This window comes from Pleurodeles waltl, chromosome 3_1 (genome assembly GCF_031143425.1).
Source record: "Pleurodeles waltl isolate 20211129_DDA chromosome 3_1, aPleWal1.hap1.20221129, whole genome shotgun sequence".
NCBI classification, from domain to species: Eukaryota; Metazoa; Chordata; class Amphibia; order Caudata; family Salamandridae; genus Pleurodeles; species Pleurodeles waltl.
Window position 1 is genome coordinate 351177408 of NC_090440.1, and position 24609 is coordinate 351202016.

General features: G+C 43.8%; 1 protein-coding gene across 1 annotated transcript in view; it reads right to left on the minus strand.

Annotated features, from left to right (window-relative positions):
- Positions 1–24609, minus strand: part of SHC4 (SHC adaptor protein 4) — a 271212-nt gene that overhangs the window by 173248 nt on the left and 73355 nt on the right. Inside the window, exon 3 of the mRNA XM_069222504.1 lies at positions 819–882. Within this exon, the coding sequence (XP_069078605.1) occupies positions 819–882 (64 nt within the window). The remainder of the gene's footprint in view (positions 1–818; positions 883–24609) is intronic.

Here is a 24609-nt window from a genome sequence, read left to right on the forward strand (position 1 = left end):
CAATCTTTCATTATCAACCTCCATACCTTCACTGCATTGTGTGTTACCCAATAGATGCCTAAAGCTTCTACTAGGGCTAGATATGTTAAACTAACACCATGTCTACCACCTCCATTGACTATGACACCACTAGATCATCCTCCTCCTCTTCTCAAATCTACTTATTATTTCCCACACACTCTTCCGGAAATTAAATCAGACAGTGCAAGGCCAACATAAATCAAGTTAATCTGGATCACTATTCCTAAATGACAAAAAAACAAACTACTTTCAAGGGCCAAACTCACAGCCATCTTTGTAGCCACCACTGCCCCTTGATAATTCCTGAGACTGTCAATCAACTTCCTAGTTCAAGCCAGCTACAGCAAAAGCTACACATGAACTGACTGTCCTCAGAATGAATTGACCACTCAGATGCATGATTCCCATGAGAAGTCTTATTATTTGCTTAATACTTCTTTGCAGTTTCTTACTGCTGACCAAGACACAAATCTCTTATGAACTCACCAAAAGGAGCTGCTTAACATCCAACTGAAACTGGATCATCTGTAAGAAGTAATATAAAGTCTGCCTCAACCTTTTGGTGCTGCATTGCACCAGCACCACAAGCTTAGGGAATCGAGTGTAGAAGCACTGCAAGCTTGAGCGGTAAAAAGAATCATGGCACAGACATAGAAGGTACAGAAAAAAACATAGAACAAACAGTTTGTGCATATTTGCACATGCTTCTGTTTGCGTGAGTTAGCATAAGAATGCCAGACCTATTGGCTTTGCCAATTGCTGTTACCTAGAGAAATCAGAACCACAACAATATTTACCCTCCTCTTTTTCAACGTTCCTTTTTCATCTGGGACTACTTCACACAAACGACTTATTGCTTCCCTATATGAGAAAAAAAAACATAAAGCTGTTACCATAAGATGTAGAAGAACTGCTATGTATGTAATTATTGTACGTGAAAGGAACAGAATGGAAATAATGCAAGTTGACTACAGGAACTATTTTAAATATCTGAGTTTGATTCCAACGGCATTTACAGCCCTGGATTTGAGACCTTTGTCATTCTTCACTTCTGACTTTATTTTCCAATACACGGGCACTGGAAATGTGTCATGTATTTTAGGTTGTTGCAATCATACTATATCTCGCCCACACAAGTTTCTAAATCTAAATGTAGTGTTTTTATTTTGTAGCATAATAGCTAGCGTAGACATTACACATTGCACATGATACAAACACACACACCAAAGCTAACGTCAATATCTGTCAAAGGAGTGCAGCAGTACCCATCATCTGGCGACACAGTGAAATGAGTCTGTATAAGTGGTATATGAAGCATCCATTAATTTATTATAAACTGGAGGTTCAAGCTGAAGATGTACAATTGAAAAACTAAGGGCCAGATGTATCAAAGGGTTTTACCCATTTTGTGTCTATGGGAAAATGTGTTCATACATATGGTCCTAAGAATTTCATATGTGCGCTAATAAGGTTGTGCATCCGCTGTGTATATTTTCTCATCCGCTGTCTGTATTTGCTGTTTTATGTTCTGAAATCCTATAATCCAGAAATTTCACATAGGTAAACTGATAATATATATAAAAGATGCACTCTCTATTTATTGTAGTCAGACAAGTACAAAAACAACAAGGTGATGGATGGAATGCTTGAATTAATCTCAGCCACTGGCAATCACCAGAGGCAGCATCGTTTTACGCACATTATGCCACCTCAGTTCGGACCCAGTCATATGCAAATTAGTCTTGGCCCTGCTCCTTAAGGGAACAGTCCATCCGGAACTGACAGGCCAGGTCCTCCCTAAACCAGAACACAAGCAACCTTGGACCGGTTTTGTCCTAGTTAGGGCTCTTCAGACAGGTATAGCTTGGCTCCAGTGGCACAGTGACCCCGGGACCCACATATGGGCATATCCAGCACACTTAGAACATCAAATATAAAAACAACAAGGTGATGGATGAAATGCTTGAATCAATCTCAGCCAATGGCAATCACGCAGGGCAGCATTCCAGTCAATCGTTTTTCACCCACCATGACATCTCATTGTGGACCAAGCCATATGCTAATCAGTCTTGACCATGCTCCTCACGGAAACAGTCCAGCCCAAGCTGCTAGACCAGATGCCTTTTGAACCAAAACACAAGCAACCTAGAATCGGTTTCAACCTAGTTAGGGCTCTTCAGCCAGGTATACCTTGGTTCCAGCGGCACAGTGAGCCAGGGACCCACGTCTGGGCGTACCCGGTGCACTGAGGGAATGAACTACAAAAACATCGAGGTAATGGATGGAATGCTTGAATCAATCTCAGCCACTGGCAATTGCTCTGGACCAAGCTGAACCCAGCTGATGAACCCATAACTAGAGTCAATCCAGTCCTGGTTGCTTGTGTTCCGGATCGGGGAGGACCTGGCAGCACAGTTCGGGCTAGACTGTTCCAATTGGAACAGGGTCAAGACTGATTTGCATATAGTTGGGTCCAAACTGAGGTGGTATAGTATGCAAATAAGGATGGATTGGGGTGTGGCCTGAGTGATTACCAGTGGCTAAGAATATTTCAAGCATTCCATCCATCACTGTTTTGTATACTTATTGCTGCCAGACAAGTAACATGGAAATGCGAGAGAACATCTTGGTTGATTTTATTTATTTGCTTTTTTGTAAAAAAAAAAAAGACACTTATTTTGCACTCAAAGAGTATAACTGAAAGAGAGTATAATCTGAAAAAACAATTCATTCACATGCCATTGAGCTTTTACAATTGTTTTAAAAAACCTGCTGAAAAAATGTAGTGCAATATACTTATTGCATGGTATTTGACCTGAAAAGGAGTCGCTTATTCCTAAAACCTGTAGCATCCTCCCCAGGCGGGAGCATGTAAAGGACCATGCTACACATGGAGCACTGTAACAGATGTCTTTATTCCTCAACATACAATCTCAACCTACACTTTGATCACATCATAACCATTAACAAGCACCCTGTAACTCTTCTGAACAGGCTATGAAATTCCTCTTTAAGCCTGCTGAAAGCTGCAAAGTTTCTAGCGCACAAAGTCTCATAACACTACATCTCCCCCTTGTTAAATAAAAAGTATAAACAACAGTTACATTATATTTGGTGGTATGAGGTAGTTGAGATGCACTCTGACTGGACACCGATGGCACTGGTTCTGATGCTTGATCTGGACTGTCAGGCAGGATCACCTCTTAGGATCTGATGACCGCAGAGCTAGGTGCTTAAAATGTGAGGAGCCCCATGTGGAGGTCTGTCTGGATCAATGCACCATCTTCAAGTGTCCTTTGCATGTCACCGCCCTCAGAGAATCAACAGCAAATGGTGTGTCTGTGTTCCGCTTTCACTTCTATTTGACAAGGACCCATTCACCTTCATGGAAGACTGTTTTCTGAGCTCGTTGAACCTGGGCAGCATATGTTTTCATTTTGCACTTTCCAAACGATTCTGTGACATGAACCTTATCAGCATTCAAAGGTCGGTCCACTGTCCACTGTCCACTGTCGCAGTTTGGTTCCACTGGCTCTCCCAAATATCAAGGTGGCAGGACTCTCACCAGTTGTGGAGAGAGGAGTTGAACGATAAGCACGGAGGGCTTGACACAGGGCCTGGTTTAACTGGATTCCCTCCATCGATGCTTGTTGAATCATCCAGTGATTCAGGGCACCCTTGAATCGTTCGACAACACACCATTGGCTCGTGGCCACAGAGGTGTACTCTTTTGATGCTTGACATTTAGTCTGATGAGAAACTCCTTGAATTCTTTGCTATTGAACAGTGGAATATTGTCAGATTTGAGAATGGGGGGGATACCCCATGCTGCAAAGATGCCATCCAGCAGCTCAATGACCTTGTAGTGGGTTGTTGATAATAGCTCCTCTACTAAAGGAAAGTGTGAATACTCACTACCATGAGATGATGACCATTTCCTATGGGCCCAAAGAAATTAACCGCAACTCTATCCTAGACCTGTGCAGGAAGGTCAAACATTGTCAAAGGATGCTGTGTCACTTTGTGGGAAAGGCAGTTGCAAAGATGGGTTCCTTAAGTTTCTTCTCAACTCGCTCGTCTAAGCAACAGAACCACAATATCTCTTAGAGCTCTTTTGGTGGCTATGATGTAACAATGTTAGCTGACCATCATTTTGAGCAAGGATTGTCCCCAGCCCTGGTGGGCTCGCATCTTCTGTGATCTGAGTATGTAATTTGGGGTCAAAATAGGCCTTCTCAGGGGCATTCTCAATCACATGTTTTATTCTTTTGAAGCTTTGATCACATTCAGGAGACCACTGGAAAGAGATGTTTTGTTTTGTCATGTCTTTTAATGGGGCACTCACTGTAGCAAACTCATAAATGTACCTTGGGCAATAACTGATCATGGCCAAGAAAGACTGCAGCATGGTGACATCTTGTGTAGGGGCAGGTAGCTGACAGTGCTTGCACTTTATCTGGGTCAGGAGTCATTCCCCTGTCAGAGAATATGTGACCAAAGAACGTAAGTCTGGTTTTGGAAACTTACACTTTGCCACATTCAGAGTGAGACCTGTATCATCAATTAACTGGCACACTTGTGTAAGAGCCTTGTTATGCTCATCTTGTGTTGCTCCAAATACATGTATGTCATTACTGTAATTAAAAGCATGTGTGACAGGTTGAACTATTCAACCTATAACATCCTGAAATATATCAGCAGCTGATGGCACTCCAAAACTCACCCTTTTGTTTCTGAACAAACCAACATGAGTCGAAAAAGTAGTTATGTACCTGCAGTTTTCTTCCAACTTGAGTTGATGGTATCCCTTGTTCAGGTCGAGACGGGAGAAGACCTTAGCACAGTTCAGTTGCATGATCATCTCCACTATGTGTGGACCAGGATGTCGTTCTTTCTTGATTGCTTTGTTGGCTTGGGGCATGTCAACACATATGTGCACCACACCTCCACTGTCCTTTCTTGGCACCACCACTATGGGCAAAACCCATGGTGTAGCACTGGTGGACCGCTCTATGATGTCATGCATCAACAGCGTTTCTAGTTCTTTCTCAACAGCTTCTTGCAAGTGAAAAGCGACTCAACTGGGCAAATGTCCTCATTAATGTGAATTTACACTTTCATTGTCTTAAGCCTTCCTAGGCCATGACACAACTACAGGAACTGACTTACAATTTCAGATTGGGTGTGACGGTTATATTTGAGAGATATCAGTCCCATATCAGCAGCAGTGCCAAAACTGAGTAGGGATGTATTAGACGTAGTTCCTTGAAAAATGTGAATTGTCGCTTGCACTGATAGTGCTTATGTCACACTGTCGCTATTAATGACCCTTGACTCTGCAACGGTTAGGAGGTAGCCCACATGTATACTTTTATGTTTTACGAGTTAAGATGTGGCACAGGAGGCAGGGTATTAAGCTTCTTGACTGGCATGATGTTGGTCGATGTACCACTGTCTGATAAAGATTATGGGGCAATTGTTGACATTTATTGTAATCTTGGGGCAATGTCCAAATGAATTCAGTTGTTTTGTTTGATTGTTTGCCTTTGTCTTTTGTTTTCCTTGTAATCGGCCAATCAACATATGCCTGTCGTTCCTAGGTTGACATCATCATGGCACATCTATCTTCTTCACTTTCGCTTGGTAATGAAGTTGAAGAACCTGTGTAGGATGAGCTTTACGATGATCAACTTTGTCAGGTTTCTACTTGTCGTAACTGGTGCTGGTTTTTGGTCTTGTGGTTGTGGCTAGAATGCTTCTGGAGCCTTCTGGCATCCACTGCTCACTGTGACATATTTGGTTTCTCTTTTCCTTTGCAAACTATTGTGAAGTGGTTTGCTTTCCTGCAACCTCTACACATCTGTCCTATGGCTGGACATCTACCTTCATGGGAAGATGAAATCCCACATCGGAAACACAACTTCTTTTTTCCGTTGAAGATGTCTACTGGCGTGCATCTATCGTGTCATTGTGCAGGGTTGTCATGACCAACGTTGATTCATTTTTCGCTTTCATATCAACAGCTTGTCGATCTGCTCTTTCATTTGCTCTTGCAGCGATTCTTATTTTCTCTGGACTGAGCATCTCTCTCAAAATGCGTCTTCTGAAAGAGTCTGAAAAACGATCATTGTGGACTCTGAGGCATATTGATTCTTCATCATTGAATTCACTAAACGTACAGTATTTCATAAGCACATTAATGCCCCTATGTATACTTTTTTAGCGCTGCAGTTGTGTCATGTTTTTAAACAAAAGTGGCGCAAACTTGCAAAATACAATTGTATTTTGTAAGTTTGCGCCGCTTTTTCGTCAAAAGCGTTGCAAATGTGGCACTAAAAAATTATAAATATGGGCCTAAGTCTTTAAACAAACCCATCCATTGTTTCACCAGCTTGCTGTCTGGCTTAGTTGAAAACATACCTTTCATAGCCAACGTTCGGCATTAGATTGAACTTGGAACCCAATGCCTCTTTGATCTGATGGTACGATATTGCATCAGTCTGTGAGATTTTCTTCAGCACTTCTTTTACTCCATCACTGGCAAGGTTCTTTAACTACTTAATGATTTTCTTGTCATGTACTTCTATGAAGTCATCAAACGCCTCAAACCATGCGGTCCATCTGGCGCCAATATTTTGCTTGTTGGCTGTGTCAAATGGCGGTGGTGGTTTCAGAAACACAGCTGTGGCATACTTTGATCTCCTTTCTACCACTGTTCAGAGCATATGCTGTTCAGATGACTGCCGCTGTTCACCTAGACTGTAACTTCTGCAAGCACTGGCCGTGTGCTCAAGCTTGGGTCAGCATGCCTGATCAGAGGTCATAGATCATCATTTTCTTGATGGTGAGCAACGATTTTTTTTCTCGCACTTAATCATTGTTGTGTTTAGCTTTGTGCATCGTACCTGGTGGTCACTGCCTTTAGCATTTTGTGCTGAATCAATGATGCTCTGTGTTATGGTGCACCACAGTATTTCTTCTTTAAGCCTTACTAATGGATTCTGCTGAGCTTCTTAAATACTCTCCTCCTTAGGGTCTTCCACTTCTTTGAGGGTCGTATGTAGGCTGGAGTGGGGCATCGACTCCACACACAGCAACTTTGAATTGCTTTGTATTGATTTGGGCGCAAGTGGCACATGCAAACAGTGTGCTATGTCATTACAAACTCTCAGTCAGAGCAGTCACTGTTCTTCTGGGCATGTATCCCACCTTCATCACCAGTTGTAATGTCCTCTTCAGCCCGGGAGCATGTAGAGGACCATGCCATACCTGGAGATCTGTAACAAACTCTTTTATTTCTCAGCATGCAGTCACACACTGTGCTCGGATCACATCAAAACCGTTAATAACAATACTTTAACATCTCCCAACAGTTATTCAATTCCTCTTTGAGTCTGCTTTGAACCTCAAAGATCCTAGCGCACAAAGTCTCACAACAGTACACCACCCAAAACAAAACGAATGGAGACGGAAAAGGGGATACATAATACAATGCAATACTATCACATGGAAAAGGAGATACATAATACAATACAAAACTAATAGAAAACTCTGTCAAAGTGTGTTTGTGTGTATGTTGTGTTAGGATTTCAGAAAAACAGTAGTAAGAAACGCTGCTATAAAGTGGAGCTAATTTGTTTTTTGTCTGATAATTTTGTTACTTCTGATAATCTTGGCACTGTTAAAAGAGGTCACGGGTGTTAATTCCTTTCATTTAGACAGAAGACGCTCATCAGACGTCAAGCACTTCAAGAAACTTCAGAACACCCTACTTTTCAGTAAATGTTATTGTTGCTGGACAATTGAACACCACTCTTAGTTCTTTGAAGAGATCTGTTTATGTTCTCCCTTTTCCCTCCTCCTATTAAGACCCACATCCTGTTCCTTTTGACCCCTTTTTTTCATTCAGCCTGCGTTTTTGCCTATTTGGATGAACTTGCAGTGGTTCTTCAGTGACATCATAAATATATAAATAATGAATTAAATTTACTACCACAATATTGAGTTTGCTTATTTGCTTGAATAAGTTGCCAAAATGTGGGCGAGGGTTTGGCAAAATGATTGCTACACCCGGCATGTTAAGCTTAGCCGTCAATTAAATTAGAACAGTAAATGTATTGACAGTAAGAAATTGATTTCACCCCACTCAGTTCTTAAAATAATAGAATATTTGTGTAGGTCATTATACAGCAAAGAACAATTTATAACTCCGATAACAAAGCAACGGTAGTGTCTCCTCATGCATTATATCTTCATCCTGCACAACGCTCACTCCTGCATAGCTACATTTCTTCTTCAGATGTCATTAGGAATCTTGGCTTCAAAGATAGACTCTCAAAGGATCAACAACTAATACAACAACAATAATTTCCCAGAAGTATTAGAATTTAATCCATTGAAATAGAGGTAAGCTGTTTCTCCATGTAGGTCAAGTGCTCTGCACCATGATACACGCAAGACCTGATTACACTAATCCCAGCAGACGTATCAATATTTTGTCTTTGATGTAAATTGTTAGATGAGTCATTTTGTTGTTTAGCCATTTTAGCTTTAGCTCCATGCACATTATTCTAGCATACTAGGCCCGCCGCTGTGCACCTAGTTATATTTTATTCTGCTTTGTTTATTATTTTAACAATAGCCACTTTTGCGGTCTTGTTTTATTTCTCTCTATCTAGCTGTTCTTTGCTAGGCTAGCACCTCGTTCTTAAACAAGACATTCTTGTTCACTCTGTGATTCTCTCAAGGCTGCAGTAAGATAGGTTGCCGGTAAAAACATGGTAACGCTTTGTCTCTGGCATTCATAGAAATAGACACATCTTTATGTAGGAACATTTTCTCAGAACATCAGCTGTTTGCTTATAAAAACACTCCTTTGTCTCATACATGTTGGAAGGAGATTCCAGCCAGATGACCACGACTCTATGATGATTGCTGAATCCTTTGCTACAGCTGCTTATGCAGACTTTAGGCCTTTGCTCAGGTATGGGGGATGATGTCTTTCCAGGGGAACCTGAAGGGCAGAATTAGAGCTTAACACGCTATGCTCTAACATAGCCTAGGTTGGAATTAGTCTATTGACTCTAGTGACAATATGGTAGCGTTATTTCTATGCTTTACTCTCCTTGTCACAATTTTAATCTTGCCATATTTTATCGTCCTGGTTATTGTAGTACATGCTTTATTATCTAAGATGCAGTTGCTTCATTAAAACCTTATTGAAACATATACTGCCTCTGTTTGTCATTGTATATGTGAGAATAATGACGATTTCCCTGAGGAATCAATTGTGTAATGCGCTTGGCTGCTCAATCATCCCTTGTAGGAAAGTAACATCTTGCCTGGCATGTTACCACCATTTTTCACTGTATATATGTTGTTTTAGTTGTATGTGTCACTGGGACCCTGCCAGCCAGGGCCCCAGTGCTCATAAGTGTGCCTGAATGTGTTACCTGTGTAGTGACTAACTGTCTCACTGAGGCTCTGCTAATCAGAACCTCAGTGGTTATGCTCTCTCATTTCTTTCAAACTGTCACTAACAGGCTAGTGACCGATTTTACCAATTTACATTGGCTTACTGGAACACCCTTATAATTCCCTAGTATATGGTACTGAGGTACCCAGGGTATTGGGGTTCCAGGAGATCCCTATGGGCTGCAGCATTTCTTTTGCCACCCATAGGGAGCTCTGACAATTCTTACACAGGCCTGCCACTGCAGCCTGGGTGAAATAACGTCCACGTTATTTCACAGCCATTTTACACTGCACTTAAGTAACTTATAAGTCACCTATATGTCTAACCTTAACCTGGTAAAGGTTAGGTGCAAAGTTACTTAGTGTGAGGGCACCCTGGCACTAGCCAAGGTGCCCCCACATTGTTCAGGGCCAATTCCCCGGACTTTGTGAGTGGGGGGACACCATTACACGCGTGCACTACATATAGGTCACTACCTATATGTAGCTTCACAATGGTAACTCCGAATATGGCCATGTAACATGTCTATGATCATGGAATTGCCCCCTCTATGCCATCCTGGCATAGTTGGCACAATCCCATGATCCCAGTGGCCTGTAGCACAGACCCTGGTACTGCCAAACTGCCTTTCCTGGGGTTTCACTGCTGCTGATGCTGCCAACCCCTCAGACAGGTTTCTGCCCTCCTGGGGTCAAGCCAGGCTTGTCCCAGGATGGCAGAACAAAGGACTTCCTCTGAGAGAGGGTGTTACACCCTCTCCCTTTGGAAAATGGTGTGAAGGCAGGGGAGGAGTAGCCTCCCCCAGCCTCTGGAAATGCTTTCATGGGCACATTTGGTGCCTATTTCTGCATAAGCCAGTCTACACCGGTTCAGGGACCCCTTAGCCCTGCTCTGGCGCGAAACTGGACAAAGGAAAGGGGAGTGACCACTCCCCTGACCTGCACCTCCCCTGGGAGGTGTCCAGAGCTCCTCCGGTGTGCTCCAGACCTCTGCCATCTTGGAAACAGAGGTGCTGCTGGCACACTGGACTGCTCTGAGTGGCCAGTGCCACCAGGTGACGTCAGAGACTCCTTCTGATAGGCTCCTTCAGGTGTTGCTAGCCTATCCTCTCTCCTAGGTAGCCAAACCCTCTTTTCTGGCTATTTAGGGTCTCTGTCTCTGGGGAAAATTTAGATAACGAATGCAAGAGCTCATCCAAGTTCCTCTGCATCTCTCTCTTCACCTTCTGCCAAGGAATCGACTGCTGACCGCGCTGGAAGCCTGCAAAACTGCAACATAGTAGCAAAGACGACTACTGCAACTCTGTAACGCTGATCCTGCCGCCTTCTCGACTGTTTTCCTGGTGGTGCATGCTGTGGGGGTAGTCTGCCTCCTCTCTGCACTAGAAGCTCCGAAGAAATCTCCCGTGGGTCGACGGAATCATCCCCCTGCAACCGCAGGCACCAAAGAACTGCATCACCTGTCCCCTGGGTCTCCTCTCAGCACGACGAGCGAGGTCCCTTAAATCCAGCAACTCTGTCCAAGTGACTCCCACAGTCCAGTGACTCTTCAGTCCAAGTTTGGTGGAGGTAAGTCCTTGCCTCCCCACGCCAGACTGCATTGCTGGGAACCGCAACTTTTGCAGCTACTCCGGCCTCCGTGCACTTCCGGCGGAAATCCTTTGTGCACAGTCCAGCCTGGGTCCACGGCACTCTAACCTGCATTGCACGACCTCCTAAGTTGTTCTCCGGCGACATGGGACTCCTTTGTGTGACTTCGGGTGAGCACCGTTTCACGCATCCTTGTAGTGCCTGTTTCTGGCACTTCTCCGGGTGCTACCTGCTGCGGAGAGGGCTCATTGTCTTGCTCGACGTCTCCTCTGTCTCCTGACGCAACTTGCGACATCCTGGTCCCTCCTGGGCCACAGCAGCATCCAAAAACGCTTACCGCATGATTTGCAGCTAGCAAGGCTTGTTGGCAGTCTTTCGGCGGGAAAACACTTCTGCACGACTCTCCATGGCGTGAGGGATCCGTCCTCCAAAGGGGAAGTCTCTAGCCCTTGTTGTTCCTGCAGAAACCTAAGCTTCTTCTGTCCAGTAGAAGCTTCTTTGCACCCACAGCTGGCATTTCCTGGGCATCTGCCCATCTCCGACTTGCTTGTGACTTTTGGACTTGGTCCCCTTGTTCCACAGGTACCCTCAACTGGAAATTCATCGTTGTTGCATTGCTGGTTTGTGTCTTTCCTGCAGAATTCCCCTATCACGACTTCTATGTCCTTTGGGGAACTTTAGTGCACTTTGCACTCACTTTTCAGGGTCTTGTGGTGGGCTATTTTTCTAACCCTTACTATTTTCTAATAGTCCCAGCGACCCTCTACAAGGTCACATAGGTTTGGGGTCCATTCGTGGTTCGCATTCCACTTTTGGGGTATATGGTTTGTGTTGCCCCTATCCCTATGTGTCCCCATTGCATCCTATTGTAACTATACATTGTTTGCACTGTTTTCTAAGACTATACTGCATATTTTTGGTATTGTGTACATATATCTTGTATATATTTCCTATCCTCTCACTGAGCGTACACTCTAAGATACTTTGGCATATTGTCATAAAAATAAAGTACCTTTATTTTTAGTATAACTGTGTATTGTGTTTTCTTATGATATTGTGCATATGACACTAAGTGGTACTGTAGGAGCTTCACTCGTCTCCTAGTTCAGCCTAAGCTCCTCTGCTAAGCTACCATTATCTATCAGCCTATGCTGCTAGACACCCTATACACTAATAAGGGATAACTGGGCCTGGTGCAAGGTGTAAGTACCCCTTGGTACTCACCACAAGCCAGTCCAGCCTCCTACATCCCTGCTCTCGGGTAGAGATGAGGCATTGCTAGTTAGCCGGAGCAAAGCCCAGATTGGGGTGACAGGTGTCACCTGTAGTGGGTTAAGACTCAGTCACCCACACCGCAGGTGATTCTGCCGCTCAAATCCAGTAGTCTCATTAGAATAATGAGAACCTAGACAACAGTTTTATTACTATTACTCCTACATAAATTATTGGTACGTCTACAGAAAGGACGGGATGCCTTATTTGTCAAACGTTTATGATTGTTGAAAATTTTCTGGTGTGCAATATACTTGACTAGCGTCATTACTATAGCTGTATAGCCTGCTGTAGCAGTCTATGCTGGCCATTGAAGGCCCACTCCACTGATAAAAGCCTAAGCAGAATGCGATGGCCTTTAACAAGGGAGAGGGACTTTAATGGTCGGTATAGCCCAGCTACATCAGGCTTTAACCTCTTAGCTGCTGGGCCTTCCCCCCCCCCAAGTGCTGAGCCCTTTTTTGGCTATTTGGGGTAGTTCGCGCTTAGGCCTTCATAACTTTTTGTCCACATAAGCCATCCACGCCAAATTTGTGTCCTTTTTTTCCAACATCCTAGGGATTCTAATGGTACCCAGAGTTTGTGGTTTCCCCTGGAGGAGACCAAGAAATTAGCCGAAATACAGTGAAAATATATATATTTTTTCTAAATGGGAAAAAAGGGCTGCCGAAGAAGGCTTGTGGTTTTTTCCCTGAAAATGGCATCAACAAAGGGTTTCTGGTGCTAAAATCACCATCTTCCCACCTTTCAGAAACGGGCAGACTTGAATCAGAAAACCACATTTTTCAACACAATTTTGGCATTTTACTGGGACATACCCCATTTTGACTATTTTTGGTGCTTTCAGCCTCCTTCCAGTTAGTGAAATGAATGGGTGTGAAACCAATGCTGGATCCCGGAAAGCTAAACATTTCTGAAAAGTAGATAAAATTCTGAATTCAGCAAGGGGTCATTTGTGTAGATCCTACAAGGTTTTCCTACAGAAAATAACAGCTGAAATAATAAAATATTGAAAGTGAGCTGAAAAAAACAGCCATTTTTCTCCACGTTTTACTCTGTAACTTTTTCCTGCAATGTCAGATTTTTTAAAGCAATATACCGTTACGTGTGCTGGACTCTTCCGGTTGCGAGGATATATAGGACTTGTAGGTTCATCAAGATCCCTAGGTGCCCAGAGCCAATAAATGAGGTGCACCTTGCAATGGGTTTTCATTCTATACCGGGTATACAGCAATTCATTTGCTGAAATATAAAGAGTGAAAAATAGGTATCAAGAAAACCTTTGTATTTCCAAAATGGGCATAAGATAAAGTGTTGAGAAGCAGTGGTTATTTGCACATCTCTGCATTCCGGGGTGCCCATACTAGCATGTGAATTACAGGCCATTTCTCAAATAGATGTCTTTTTTACACACTGCCTTACATTTGCAAGGAAAAAATGTAGAGAAAGACAAGGGGCAATAACCCTTGTTTTGCAATTCTGTGTTCCCCCAAGTCTCCCGATAAAAATGGTACCTCACTTGCGTGGGTAGGCCTAATGCTCGCAACAGGAAACGCAACATAGACACATCACATTTTTACATTGAAATCTGACGTGTTTTTTGCAAAGTGTCTAGCGCCCGCGACAGGAAATGCCCCAAAACACAATGTGGACACATCCCATTTTTTGACAGAAAACAGAGGTGTTTTTTGCAAAGTACCTACCTGTAGATTTTGGCCTCTAGCTCAGCCGGCACCTAGGGAAACCTACCAAACCTGTGCATTTTTGAAAACTAGAGACCTAGGGGAATCCAAGATGGGGTGACTTGTGGGGCTGTAACCAGGTTCTGTTACCCAGAATCCTTTGCAAACCTCAAAATTGGGCTAAAAAAACACATTTTCCTCACATTTCGGTGACAGAAAGTTCTGGAATCTGAGAGAAGCCACAAATTTCCTTCCATCCAGCATTCCCCCAAGTCTCCTGATAAAAATGGTACCTCATTTGTGTAGGCAGGCCTGGTGCCCGCGACAGGAATAGCTCACACAACGGTCAATGTTGGTCCTTACATGAGGCAGCTGTTGACCCTGGGGTGATCCATTCCTGACGCAGGCACTAGGTATAGGCACTCAAGTGGGGTAGTGTTTTTATCAGGACAGGTGAGGAATCACTGGGTGGTAGGAATTTTGTGGATCCCAGCATATTCCTGTAGTTTGTGTGACAGAAATGCGAGAAAAATAGAGTTTTTATTCAACATTTCAGCTTTGCAGGGTATTCTGGGTAAGAAAACTTTGGGGAATCCACACAAGTCACATCTCTGTGGACTCCCCTGAATGTCTAGTTTCCAGAAATGTTTGGGCCGCCGAACCCAGGACCAAAAACACAGGTGCCTGCCTTACAAAACCAGTTTGTTTTGTGATAGATAATTTTGATGTCTCCACAATACGATGTGGGCGGTGGAATTTGGTGCTGAACTAAATTGGGGAGCTTCCAACAGAGCACTCTCTCCATCTGCTTTCCGCCGCATTCACCTGCTCTCTGGGTTGGGCTAACCCACTATTACCCCGTTGCACAGATTGTGCTTGCGAAGGGACAGCAGGACTGTCCTCATCACCTCCCTCATAATTTACTGGAAAAGGAGTTATCGAATGGGACTCCTACGACTGAAAAATCACTCCCAGAGTCTGCGCCATTGTCCTCTCCCTCAGAAGCTGTCTCAGTATCTGATGTCTCAGTCTCTGATCCTATGTCAGAGCTGTCCTCTATAACCCGAGTGACGGCAGCAGTCATCCATCAAGATGCCATCTCTGCTATTGGCTAAACTGTTGCTCTAAAAAACTAGCCTACGTAGACAGTCACAAAATCGATGGTGTGTTTGAGATACGTGCAACAGTAGAGGCCACCTTACCTGCGCTTCTTCCCTCAATCAGCACGTTCTTTCAAGACACTCAAAAAATACCTTGTCACATACCATTCGTCACAGTCTTTAGCACCTCCTGCGCCCAGTCCAACAATCATTATTGGTGCTCCCACTCCCTCCTGCTCGGATTCCCTCATTACCACCCAGCAAAAGTGCCCTTCATCTCTCCATAGCCACCCCCCACCTCGCACATACACTTCATTTGTATTATAGCTCAGGTAATGGCTGACTTTACTAATGTACTCAGCTATTTACATAAAATACAGATTTGCTCTTTGCAGTAGGCATATAAACCTTCTGCGCTTATTTATGGCACTAAAACTGCCACTAGACAAAAGTCTGATCCTTTTGTAGCAGAAACATAATCACAATACTTACTTGACTTTTTTATTGCTGCCTAAAAGCTACAGTTGAAATGCGTCAGTTTAAGTATGTGGATTGCTTTGAAGACGCAAGCTGCAACTGCAAGACAACTGGTGGCAAATATATATATATATCTATATACATATATATATATATATATACATATATATAGATCACTTTTATATGTGGGTCTGGTTTTCCTGGGAGCCGATCGAAGCCCCCAGGGAAACCACACGTGTATTGACAAAAGTGATCTATATATATATGTATATATATATATATATATATACAAATATATATGTATAGATCTATCCCTCTATATCTATCTATCTACATGGACATATCTATAGATAGATCTATATATATATATATATAGATCTATCTATAGATATATCCATACATGGTTACAAAAAGGAGAAATGAAAATAAAAGTCAATAACGCTATTGACACCTTGACTAGTAATGGTGGGGATATTCCCTTCTAGGGAAGTATCACAGTCAGAGAGAGAGGTAGAAACCAGATTGTACTTAGCTAGTAAGAATTCATGAAGTCTCCCTCAGGAGAGAGTGCAGGGAATCTGAGGAATTACTGGCCAAATTACCTAACTGGTTGAAGCACCCATTCAGGTAAGGATGTAAGTTAAAATCTCCAGCAAGAAATACATAACTATTCTCTAGGCAAGCCTTAGGCAGAGAATCAAAGACAGTATTAAGGGATGCTGTGTGACTAGGAGCTCCAGGCAAGGTTGGAGCATTATAAAAACTAACTACAAGTAAACTGAAAGAGTTGGGAAACTTCAACAGAACAGCAGCCAAACAGGAAGCTTGTGCTCCCTCAAATGAGCAGGTGAGCCCCCGGCAACATAATTATACAGTCAATCATTATCACATAATGAACTTAAAGGAGCAAATTGATTAGAGGTGAAAACATTACCCTCAGGCTTGTTCACCGGGACAGAATTTAAAGGGCCATCAATTGTCTGAGGAACAATAGGGCCATTAGGCCCATTGGGATGTGGGAATGGTGGCTTATAAAAGAAACCTAGACGGAGTACTTAGATAGCTGTCAACGATGGCTTTAATAGAGTCAGGTATTGGGTTAACAGAAAAAAAAGGCTAAACGTGGTTTGTTATAACTAACCACTATACAGTCATCTGCCCGGGTCTTTGATTGAGGGCCAACCCAGGGAACGCTCCTGGCCATTATAATTTCATTAAACAGAAGTAGGTCATACCCTAAACTTTTATGAAACCAGTGTATTACTTTTGTCGTAGGACTCCTGTTGTGGTAACGAGACAACTGGATTTTGGCGGGCAGGACCACCGAGCGTGGGGATGGGAGTCGGATTTCACACAGTGTGACAGCTGTCGGCTTAACCCTTCCGACTAGCTAACACCACCTCACAAGTACCAGAGGAAAAAGTGACTTGTGGCGGCCTATCGCATGGCACTCAGACTTCTCCGGGAGATCATGGAAGAACAGATTGTAGCCCTTTTTCTTAGTTCTACAAGTCTCATACATGCAAAGACAAACAAAACCAGGAATTGGTTCAATAGGTTTTTAAAAGAAAATGCGTTCTATGTAAAAAGGCATGAACTGCGATTGAGAATAATGAAGCACAACACTATTACAGCAGTGGCCAGGAAAGTGAGACACAAGAAAAGTCTCACCATATTGTCACAATAATGTATCTAATATCTCTACCTACACTACCAAGATTCTACATGAGAGCAAATAGCAGTGGTAGCCCTAATCCGCCCATCTAGTCCCGGGAAGTAAGCCCAATCCCCATAACTCTGTTCAGAGGCAAAGGAATGGTCTGTTAGTCTGCTGGGAGTCCTGCCATGTAGACGAAAAGGAAGTGTGGAGTTTCAGCAGAAACTATGACGACGTGCAGCATGAGATGGCAGGCTAGCTGTAAGGTCCCCTCTAAGGAGGTTGGGGCAGCATGTTGTTTTATAATAAATCATCTTGTTGTTGTGAGAACTGCCCTGACTTGACAACAAGATAAGACAGTAGACATTGTACTCTTTGGACCGGCAATACCCGGTAAACTATTGTGTGCAGCCTTGGAGTGAGCACAAGATGAAAATGCTGTGCAAAGAAATGAATAACAAATTCTGCATGGCAGGGGAACTGATAAAAATAACTCATTGCCACTAAAATGAAGCCTTGCTAAAATAATAAGAGGAATAAAATGACACAGGCCTCACACCCAATCTAAAATAAATGTGCCTACATAAACGCTACAATTAGCTCAAACACTTTGGCCCTCATTACAAGTGTGGCAGTCTCAAGATGGTGGTCAGACTGCCGCAGACAGGACAGTCCGACCACCCTATTAGGACTGTGGGGGAGCCACCGTGGTCCGTCCGTTGGCACTGCCAGGCTGCCGCCCGCATGCGCATTCCACTCCCCGAATAACAAGCAGTGGAATCCGCGACGGGTGCTGCTGCTCCCGCCGCACCGCCACATTGGCGCCGGCGCCAGTGTCAATGTTAAGGCCTTGTTCACCGCAGGGCCGATGGGCGGAAATGCTTTTTCCACCCACCAGCCCTGTGGTGAATACTTAATGGGGCCAGTGGTATTCAGGCCACACAGGCAGCCTGAAGGCAGAACGAGTTTGTCGGGCAGCCTCCGCTGCCCACCAAACTCATAATGAGGCCCTTTGTTTTTAAGCTGGCCATAGTTTTTGGTTGTGTTAGGTGCCAGCATAGGGACATTAGCCAAGACAATAACATAAAGTGTAGCAGCCACGGGAAGGTCTAGATAGTGTATAACAACGTTCAGAGGAGAAGGAATAGTTGCTTGACAGGAAGTTAGCATTAAATGGATCGCCACGGCTGGTGGCCCTGCCAACTGGACCTCAAAATTTAAATCTTCTGACAAGCTCCCAGCAGCCCTGGGTCCCTGACCAGGGCGACAGGAAGATTGCGAAGGCACTGGTGGGCGAAGGTTGTAAATTCCGGGTGAGGGGAAAACCCTGGGTGAGAAAAAGTGCCTTGTCCTTCTCCAGGGACAAATGATTGTTAGAAATTCGGTCTTTGGTTGGTAGTCAGGTTACCTCCTCTCCAAGCATGGACCCTCACTCTGGTCAGGGTAAAGGAGAATCACCTTCAGCTACATCCGCCCACCCCCTTGGTAGCTTGGCATGAGCAGACAGGCTTAACTTCAGAGTTCTAGGTGTAAAGTATTTGTACCAACACACAGAGTAACTCAATGAAAACACTACAAAATGACACAACACAGGTTTAAAAAAATAGGAAATATTTATCTAAACAAAACAAGACCAAAATGACAAAAATCCACCATACGCAAGTCAAGTTATTAGTTTTAAAAGCAAAAGAGTCTTGAATCCTTTTGTAAACAGGTAAAATACTGTTATCGTTGAAAAGTACCTGGGTAGCATCAAAATAACACGCACAGGCGAATGTGGGTCGAAAAAGGTAAGCGGAGCGTCGCTTTTTCACCTGCAAGCGAGACAATGCATCGTTTCTCCTTCTCCAGTTGGGTCGGCATGCGTAGTTTTTCCTCTCCGCAGGAGAGCAATGCATCGATCCGGGTAGCACTCGGGTCTGGGACAGCATTGCGTCATTTTTCTGCACCCAGCAAGGTCTGCGTGGAAAATCCTGCCGCACGGCATTAGCAAAACCGCACTGTGTGGGTTGCAATGTTACCAGCCTCCATTAGCGATGCAGCCATTTGCGTCGTTCTTCCAGCCGCACTGCTGGCGGTGCGTCGATTTCAGCTGCAAAGCTGATGGTGCGGCATTTCCCCACACGCCAGTCTGTATGTGGATTTTCAATCTTGGTCTGCCAGCTTCACCTGTCAAGGCCCCAGGAACTGGATAGGGCACCACTTGGCAGGGCAGGAGTCTCAGAAGAGAGTCCGGATGCTGGCAGGGGAAGTCTTTGATGGCCCTGAGACTTCTACAACAGGAGGCAAGCTCAGGACAAGCCCTTGGAGATTTCTTCACAAGCAGGAATGCACAACAAAGTCCAGTCTTTGTCCCGTTTCACCAGGCAAAAGCAGCAACTGCAGGATAGCTCCACAAAGCACAGTCACAGGCAGGGCAGCACTTCTCCTCAGCTCTTCAGCTCTTCTCCAGGCAGAGGTTCCTCTTGATGTCCAGAAGTTATCTAAAGTCTGTGGTTTGGGGTGCCCTTCTTATACCCATTCTGGCCTTTGAAGTAGGCTTACTTCAAAGGAAAGTCTCTCTTGTTTGTGAAATCCTGCCTTGCCCAGGCCAGGCCGCAGACACACACCAGGGGGTTGGAGACTGCATTGTGTGAGGGCAGGCACAGCCCTTTCAGGTGTAAGTGACCACTTCTCCCCTCCCTTCTGGCACAGATGGCTCATCAGGATATGCAGGCTACACCCCAGCTCCATTTGTGTCACTGTCTAGAGAGAGGTGCAAACAGCCCAACTGTCAAACTGACCCAGACAGGGAATCCACAAACAGGCAGAGTCACAGAATGGTTTAAGCAAGAACATGCCCACCTTCTAAAAGTGGCATTTTCAAACACTCAATCTTAAAACCAACTTTACTTAAAGATGTATTTTTAAATTGTGAGCTCAGAGATCCCAAACTCCACATGTCTATCCGCTACCAAAGGGAATCTATGCTTTAATCATATTTAAAGGCAGTCCCCATGTTAACTCATGAGAGGGTCAGGCCTTGCAACAGTGAAAAACGAATTTGTCAGTATTTTACTGTTAGGACATATAAAACACATTAGTATATGTCCTACCTTAAACATACACTGCACCCTGCCCATGGGGCTACCCAGGGCCTACCTTAAGGGTGACTTACATGTAAGAAAAGAAAAGTTTTAGGCCTGGCAATGGGGTACACTTGACAAGTCGAATTTGCAGGTTAAAACTGCACACACCGACCCTGCAATGGCAGGTCTGAACCATGTTTACAGGGCTACTAATGTGGGTGGCACAACCAGTGCTGAATGTCCATTAGTAGCTTTTGATCTACATGCCCTGGGCACCTCTAGTGCACTGTACTAGGAACTTACCAGTAAATCAAATATGCCAATCATGGAAAACCAATCAACAATACAATTTACACAGAGAGCATTTGCACTTTAGCACTGGTTAGCAGTGGTAAAGTGCTCAGAGTTCAAAAGCCAACAACAGGTCAGACAAAATAGGAGGCAGGAGGCAAAAAGATTGGGTACGACCCTACATAAGGGAAAAAGTCCAACAATGATGAACTCAAATCAGACCCCAGTCTGCTTTGTCCATGGTCTTGGGTGTTGTGCCCGACACTAACGTTATTGGGCCTCACATTGAGGTTCCCATTCAGATTGATGATCGATTCCTCAATCTTGGTAAGTCTGTACTCACAGGCAGAAAAAGAAGAAGAAACCAAGGTTTCCAATTTCGGAGCCAATAGGGTCAACAACAGCTGAGGACAATTTACACTTGCCTATTGTCTATAGTGGAAAGAGGGGTAAATGAGTTAAAGAGAGAAACATGGAACCAAAGGGTGAGCCTCCTTCAATAGTGCCCAGCCTGCATGAAAAAAGACCCCTCCTCTATCCAGTGGGTCCTGGGATCACCCAGTCTTACAGGAAGCGTGCTCCCTGTCCCAATCGCATTAGCTGTTAAAAAGTGCATAGATGGAAAGGATCTTACCAGGTGGTCATAGGTCTGGGCCTTTTACAAGCGCCCGACCGATGCTGTAATGCCCCCCTGCTTCCTCACAGCAGGGCTTCTGGGGGATGTGTTAGTCCCCCTCTCAGTGTCTCTAGTGGCCTGAAGTGGCCAGAACAAAGGGTCACAGCAATTCATTTATTATTAAACTGTGACTACTTGGGTAACAACAAAAGAGCAGTAAAATATTTGCACCAGCTCCCATAAATACATTAGATGCCATATTGGATGAATTTACAGAGATGCTTATCTTTGTTCAAAATGAGAGTACAAAATAAACAGGTTTTATTCCAATGCTTATATTTGCTGACAGGTAGTTTGTTCTGCCTTCAATCAAACAAGATTAGGGCAATGTACATGACGTTTTTGTACCTTCTCAAGGATTGCAGGAGGTGCAAGATTCTTGCATTTAGAAGATCCGCCAGAGAGATATATGACACGAACCATTGTAACTATTCTAACTAAGGAACCTTTTAAACAATGAAACAGGTTAAGGACAAGTGAGACCCAGGATGAGGTGACATATGAGCTGTAGTCACACATACCTACATAACTCTAATATCAAGACGTGCAATGTATCTCTGTCCCTTCGTGATGTAAGGATCTTGATGTCCTGAGTGAGTCCTTTGTGACCCTTTTGGGCTGCGATTTTAAATGTCTTGAATTGTAATTTTGGAGCAATTGAAGGATTATATTTTATGAGCTCAGTGCCTAGAGACAGGCAGAAAAGAGAGAAATAAGGCAGACCAAAAATATAGGAAAGCAGTGACATGTGAGAGAATTAGATAATTTTTAAGAGTGAAATAAAGATAGGAAGATTAGGGTGGTGGAAGATTGAGGAAAAAGTGGGAATAAATCTGGCGTTTAGCAACTACAGCATACAGTAGCAGACATCTAGGAAAATAATTGGGCCCCGTGCACACACATATTCAGTTAAGCACTGTCAGTTGCTTTAATTTTTTTAACTCATTGTTTCCCTTTTCAAGTTATGCAGCGCTCATACCAGGACAGTGAAATCTTCTACTCCATCATGGTTCGATTGTCTAGACATCCCAAGTCCTTAGTAGTGCTCTTATGCAAATATTAGTAAGATAAAACCTGGAGTCAAACTGTAAAAAAATAATAACCCTGTCCTGAAGTATTAAGGTAATTTGTCCCGTCAGTCCCTACACATATTTTCTTAACAGAGCAAACAGAAATCTACATAAATAATAAACAGTATCATCCACTTTCAGAAGCAAACACTCTGCAACTTACTGTGAGTGCTGAACTGTTGGCTTTGTCATTGTTTGTTGTGTACAATCTGGTGCTCAAGTAAAACGATGTTTTTATATATTTCGCAAACCTCTGGTTGATTTTGCAAGAGCACATTTAACAGCCTCCTGAAGTGGTCATTATGCGGCCAGTGGCACTTTTCTAAATCATATCCACAAAGAAATATATTTTATTTGTATACTTTTAATTCCTTACGTCTATAGCCGATATTATTTTTCCAAACTGATGTGTTGTTGCGTTTAGTTGTAAATGAGATGGCCAAGGAAGAATACATTTGAACTTTGAACAGGAGAGTACTGAACCTTTTCTGAGTCTGCACCACGCACACGCCATTGTTTTGGTGGACTTTGAGACTCAGCACAAACCGCCTGTTTTCACCAGAGAAAAAAGTCACAGTAATAAGCAGAATATAAGGAAATTAGTCTCGCTAACTAAGGAAGACAACGAAAATATTGGACACATGAAAACATGGGAAATTGTTAGGCTCTCCAGCGTTAGCTGAGGTAGATGCATCGGGCTCTTTTAAACAGGCTGTAACACATGAACAGAAGGACGTCTGTGTGTGTTTACAAGTGGCGTATTATACAGGGGCAAGGCCCTTCTTGGAAACCTTGGTGGCATCATCTCCACATCCTCTCCTCCGGGACATGAGACCACATGATGCACTCTAATTACTTCAGTGAAGCGAGACCCGTTGCCAAACAGTCTGTGGAAGGCCCTGGGTATACCATTGGAGGGCTTGCATTGTGGGCGCCTGAGACGTCATGAGTTCAGCAGTTATAAGGCACTGCGACTGAATAGAGAATGCACTGAACACACTGAGGGCCCATTGTGCACATCTTGCTCGTTTATAGTGTGTTATAAACCGCAAATATGCTGGACCGAGACGAGCGTGAGGTCCTTGCGTAAGGCCTAATGTTTGGGGCCGGCGTAAACGTCAGCGGGATGACGCTTTATTTGCCCTCAAATGGGAATCAGCAGATACCTATGTGCCCGTTTGAACGTACTGGAGTTACGTAAAACCACATTTGACTTTTGTTAGCCTATAGCAACGACATGTTTATTGCCCGCCCTGCAGTGGTAGATTGATGACTTCAAACTACTTTAAAACTCAGCTTCATAGTTTTAGCCCCACCACCTGCCCACAGGTGAGCACAGACCCTTTCCTCGTACACAGTAAATGCATAGCAATTATAGCAACGATTATCAAAGGCGAATAAAAACAAACAAGAAATATATTCCTAACATTATAAAAAAATAAACCTCACAAACCCTATATTATATTGTGCCATATTGATGAATGCAGCCCAAACACTCCATTCCTTTCTTCTAGAATATCTGCTCAGACTCATAGTGAAGCCTGAACATTCTCAACGCCCCAATTCCCTGACACGGCTCACTGTCCTTCACATAGGGTCCTAGCATAATAATCTCCATGTTTATAGCTGACCAAAAAATAGACCTTTCTAGACATGCAAGTACCTCCAGGTGTTCTCCCAGCCATTAAACTTTCCTTTCTACCCCCTTTCGACTGCCACAAATCATCAGGGAAGTCGTTTGTGGAAGTTAACATGGCCGCACTTCAATACAGCTAACATACATGGTTCATAAAACATTGCATCTTATAGTCATACATATGTTCTATTATGCTACCGTCTTTTATCATGATTTCCCTGCCTGTTTGCTGCCATTATTCCTGTTCAGACTTTGACTGTTGGCATCTGCTGCAGGTGTCTAGCTCCTGACGGCAGCTAGGCTACTCTTGCTACCAACCTCTATGTGGACGGCCCTCAGTCCTTTCCCGGGCTGCAAGCACCATTCCCGTCCAACGCTGACCCCCTTTTTGGCCAAGCCTGCTCCCGCAGACCCCTGCTGTAAGGCATCCCAAGGAACTTGTAAGAGCAACTCTCCTTCTCAGGCTGTTTACTTTCCTTCTGGCTTTTTGCTTTGCTCCGCCACCCTGCCTGCAGTTTCTCAACCATGGGCAGCTCCCCCTTTTCTATGCCGTCAGGAGAATCCTAGTAGTTTCTAAAGCATCCACTAAGTTGAG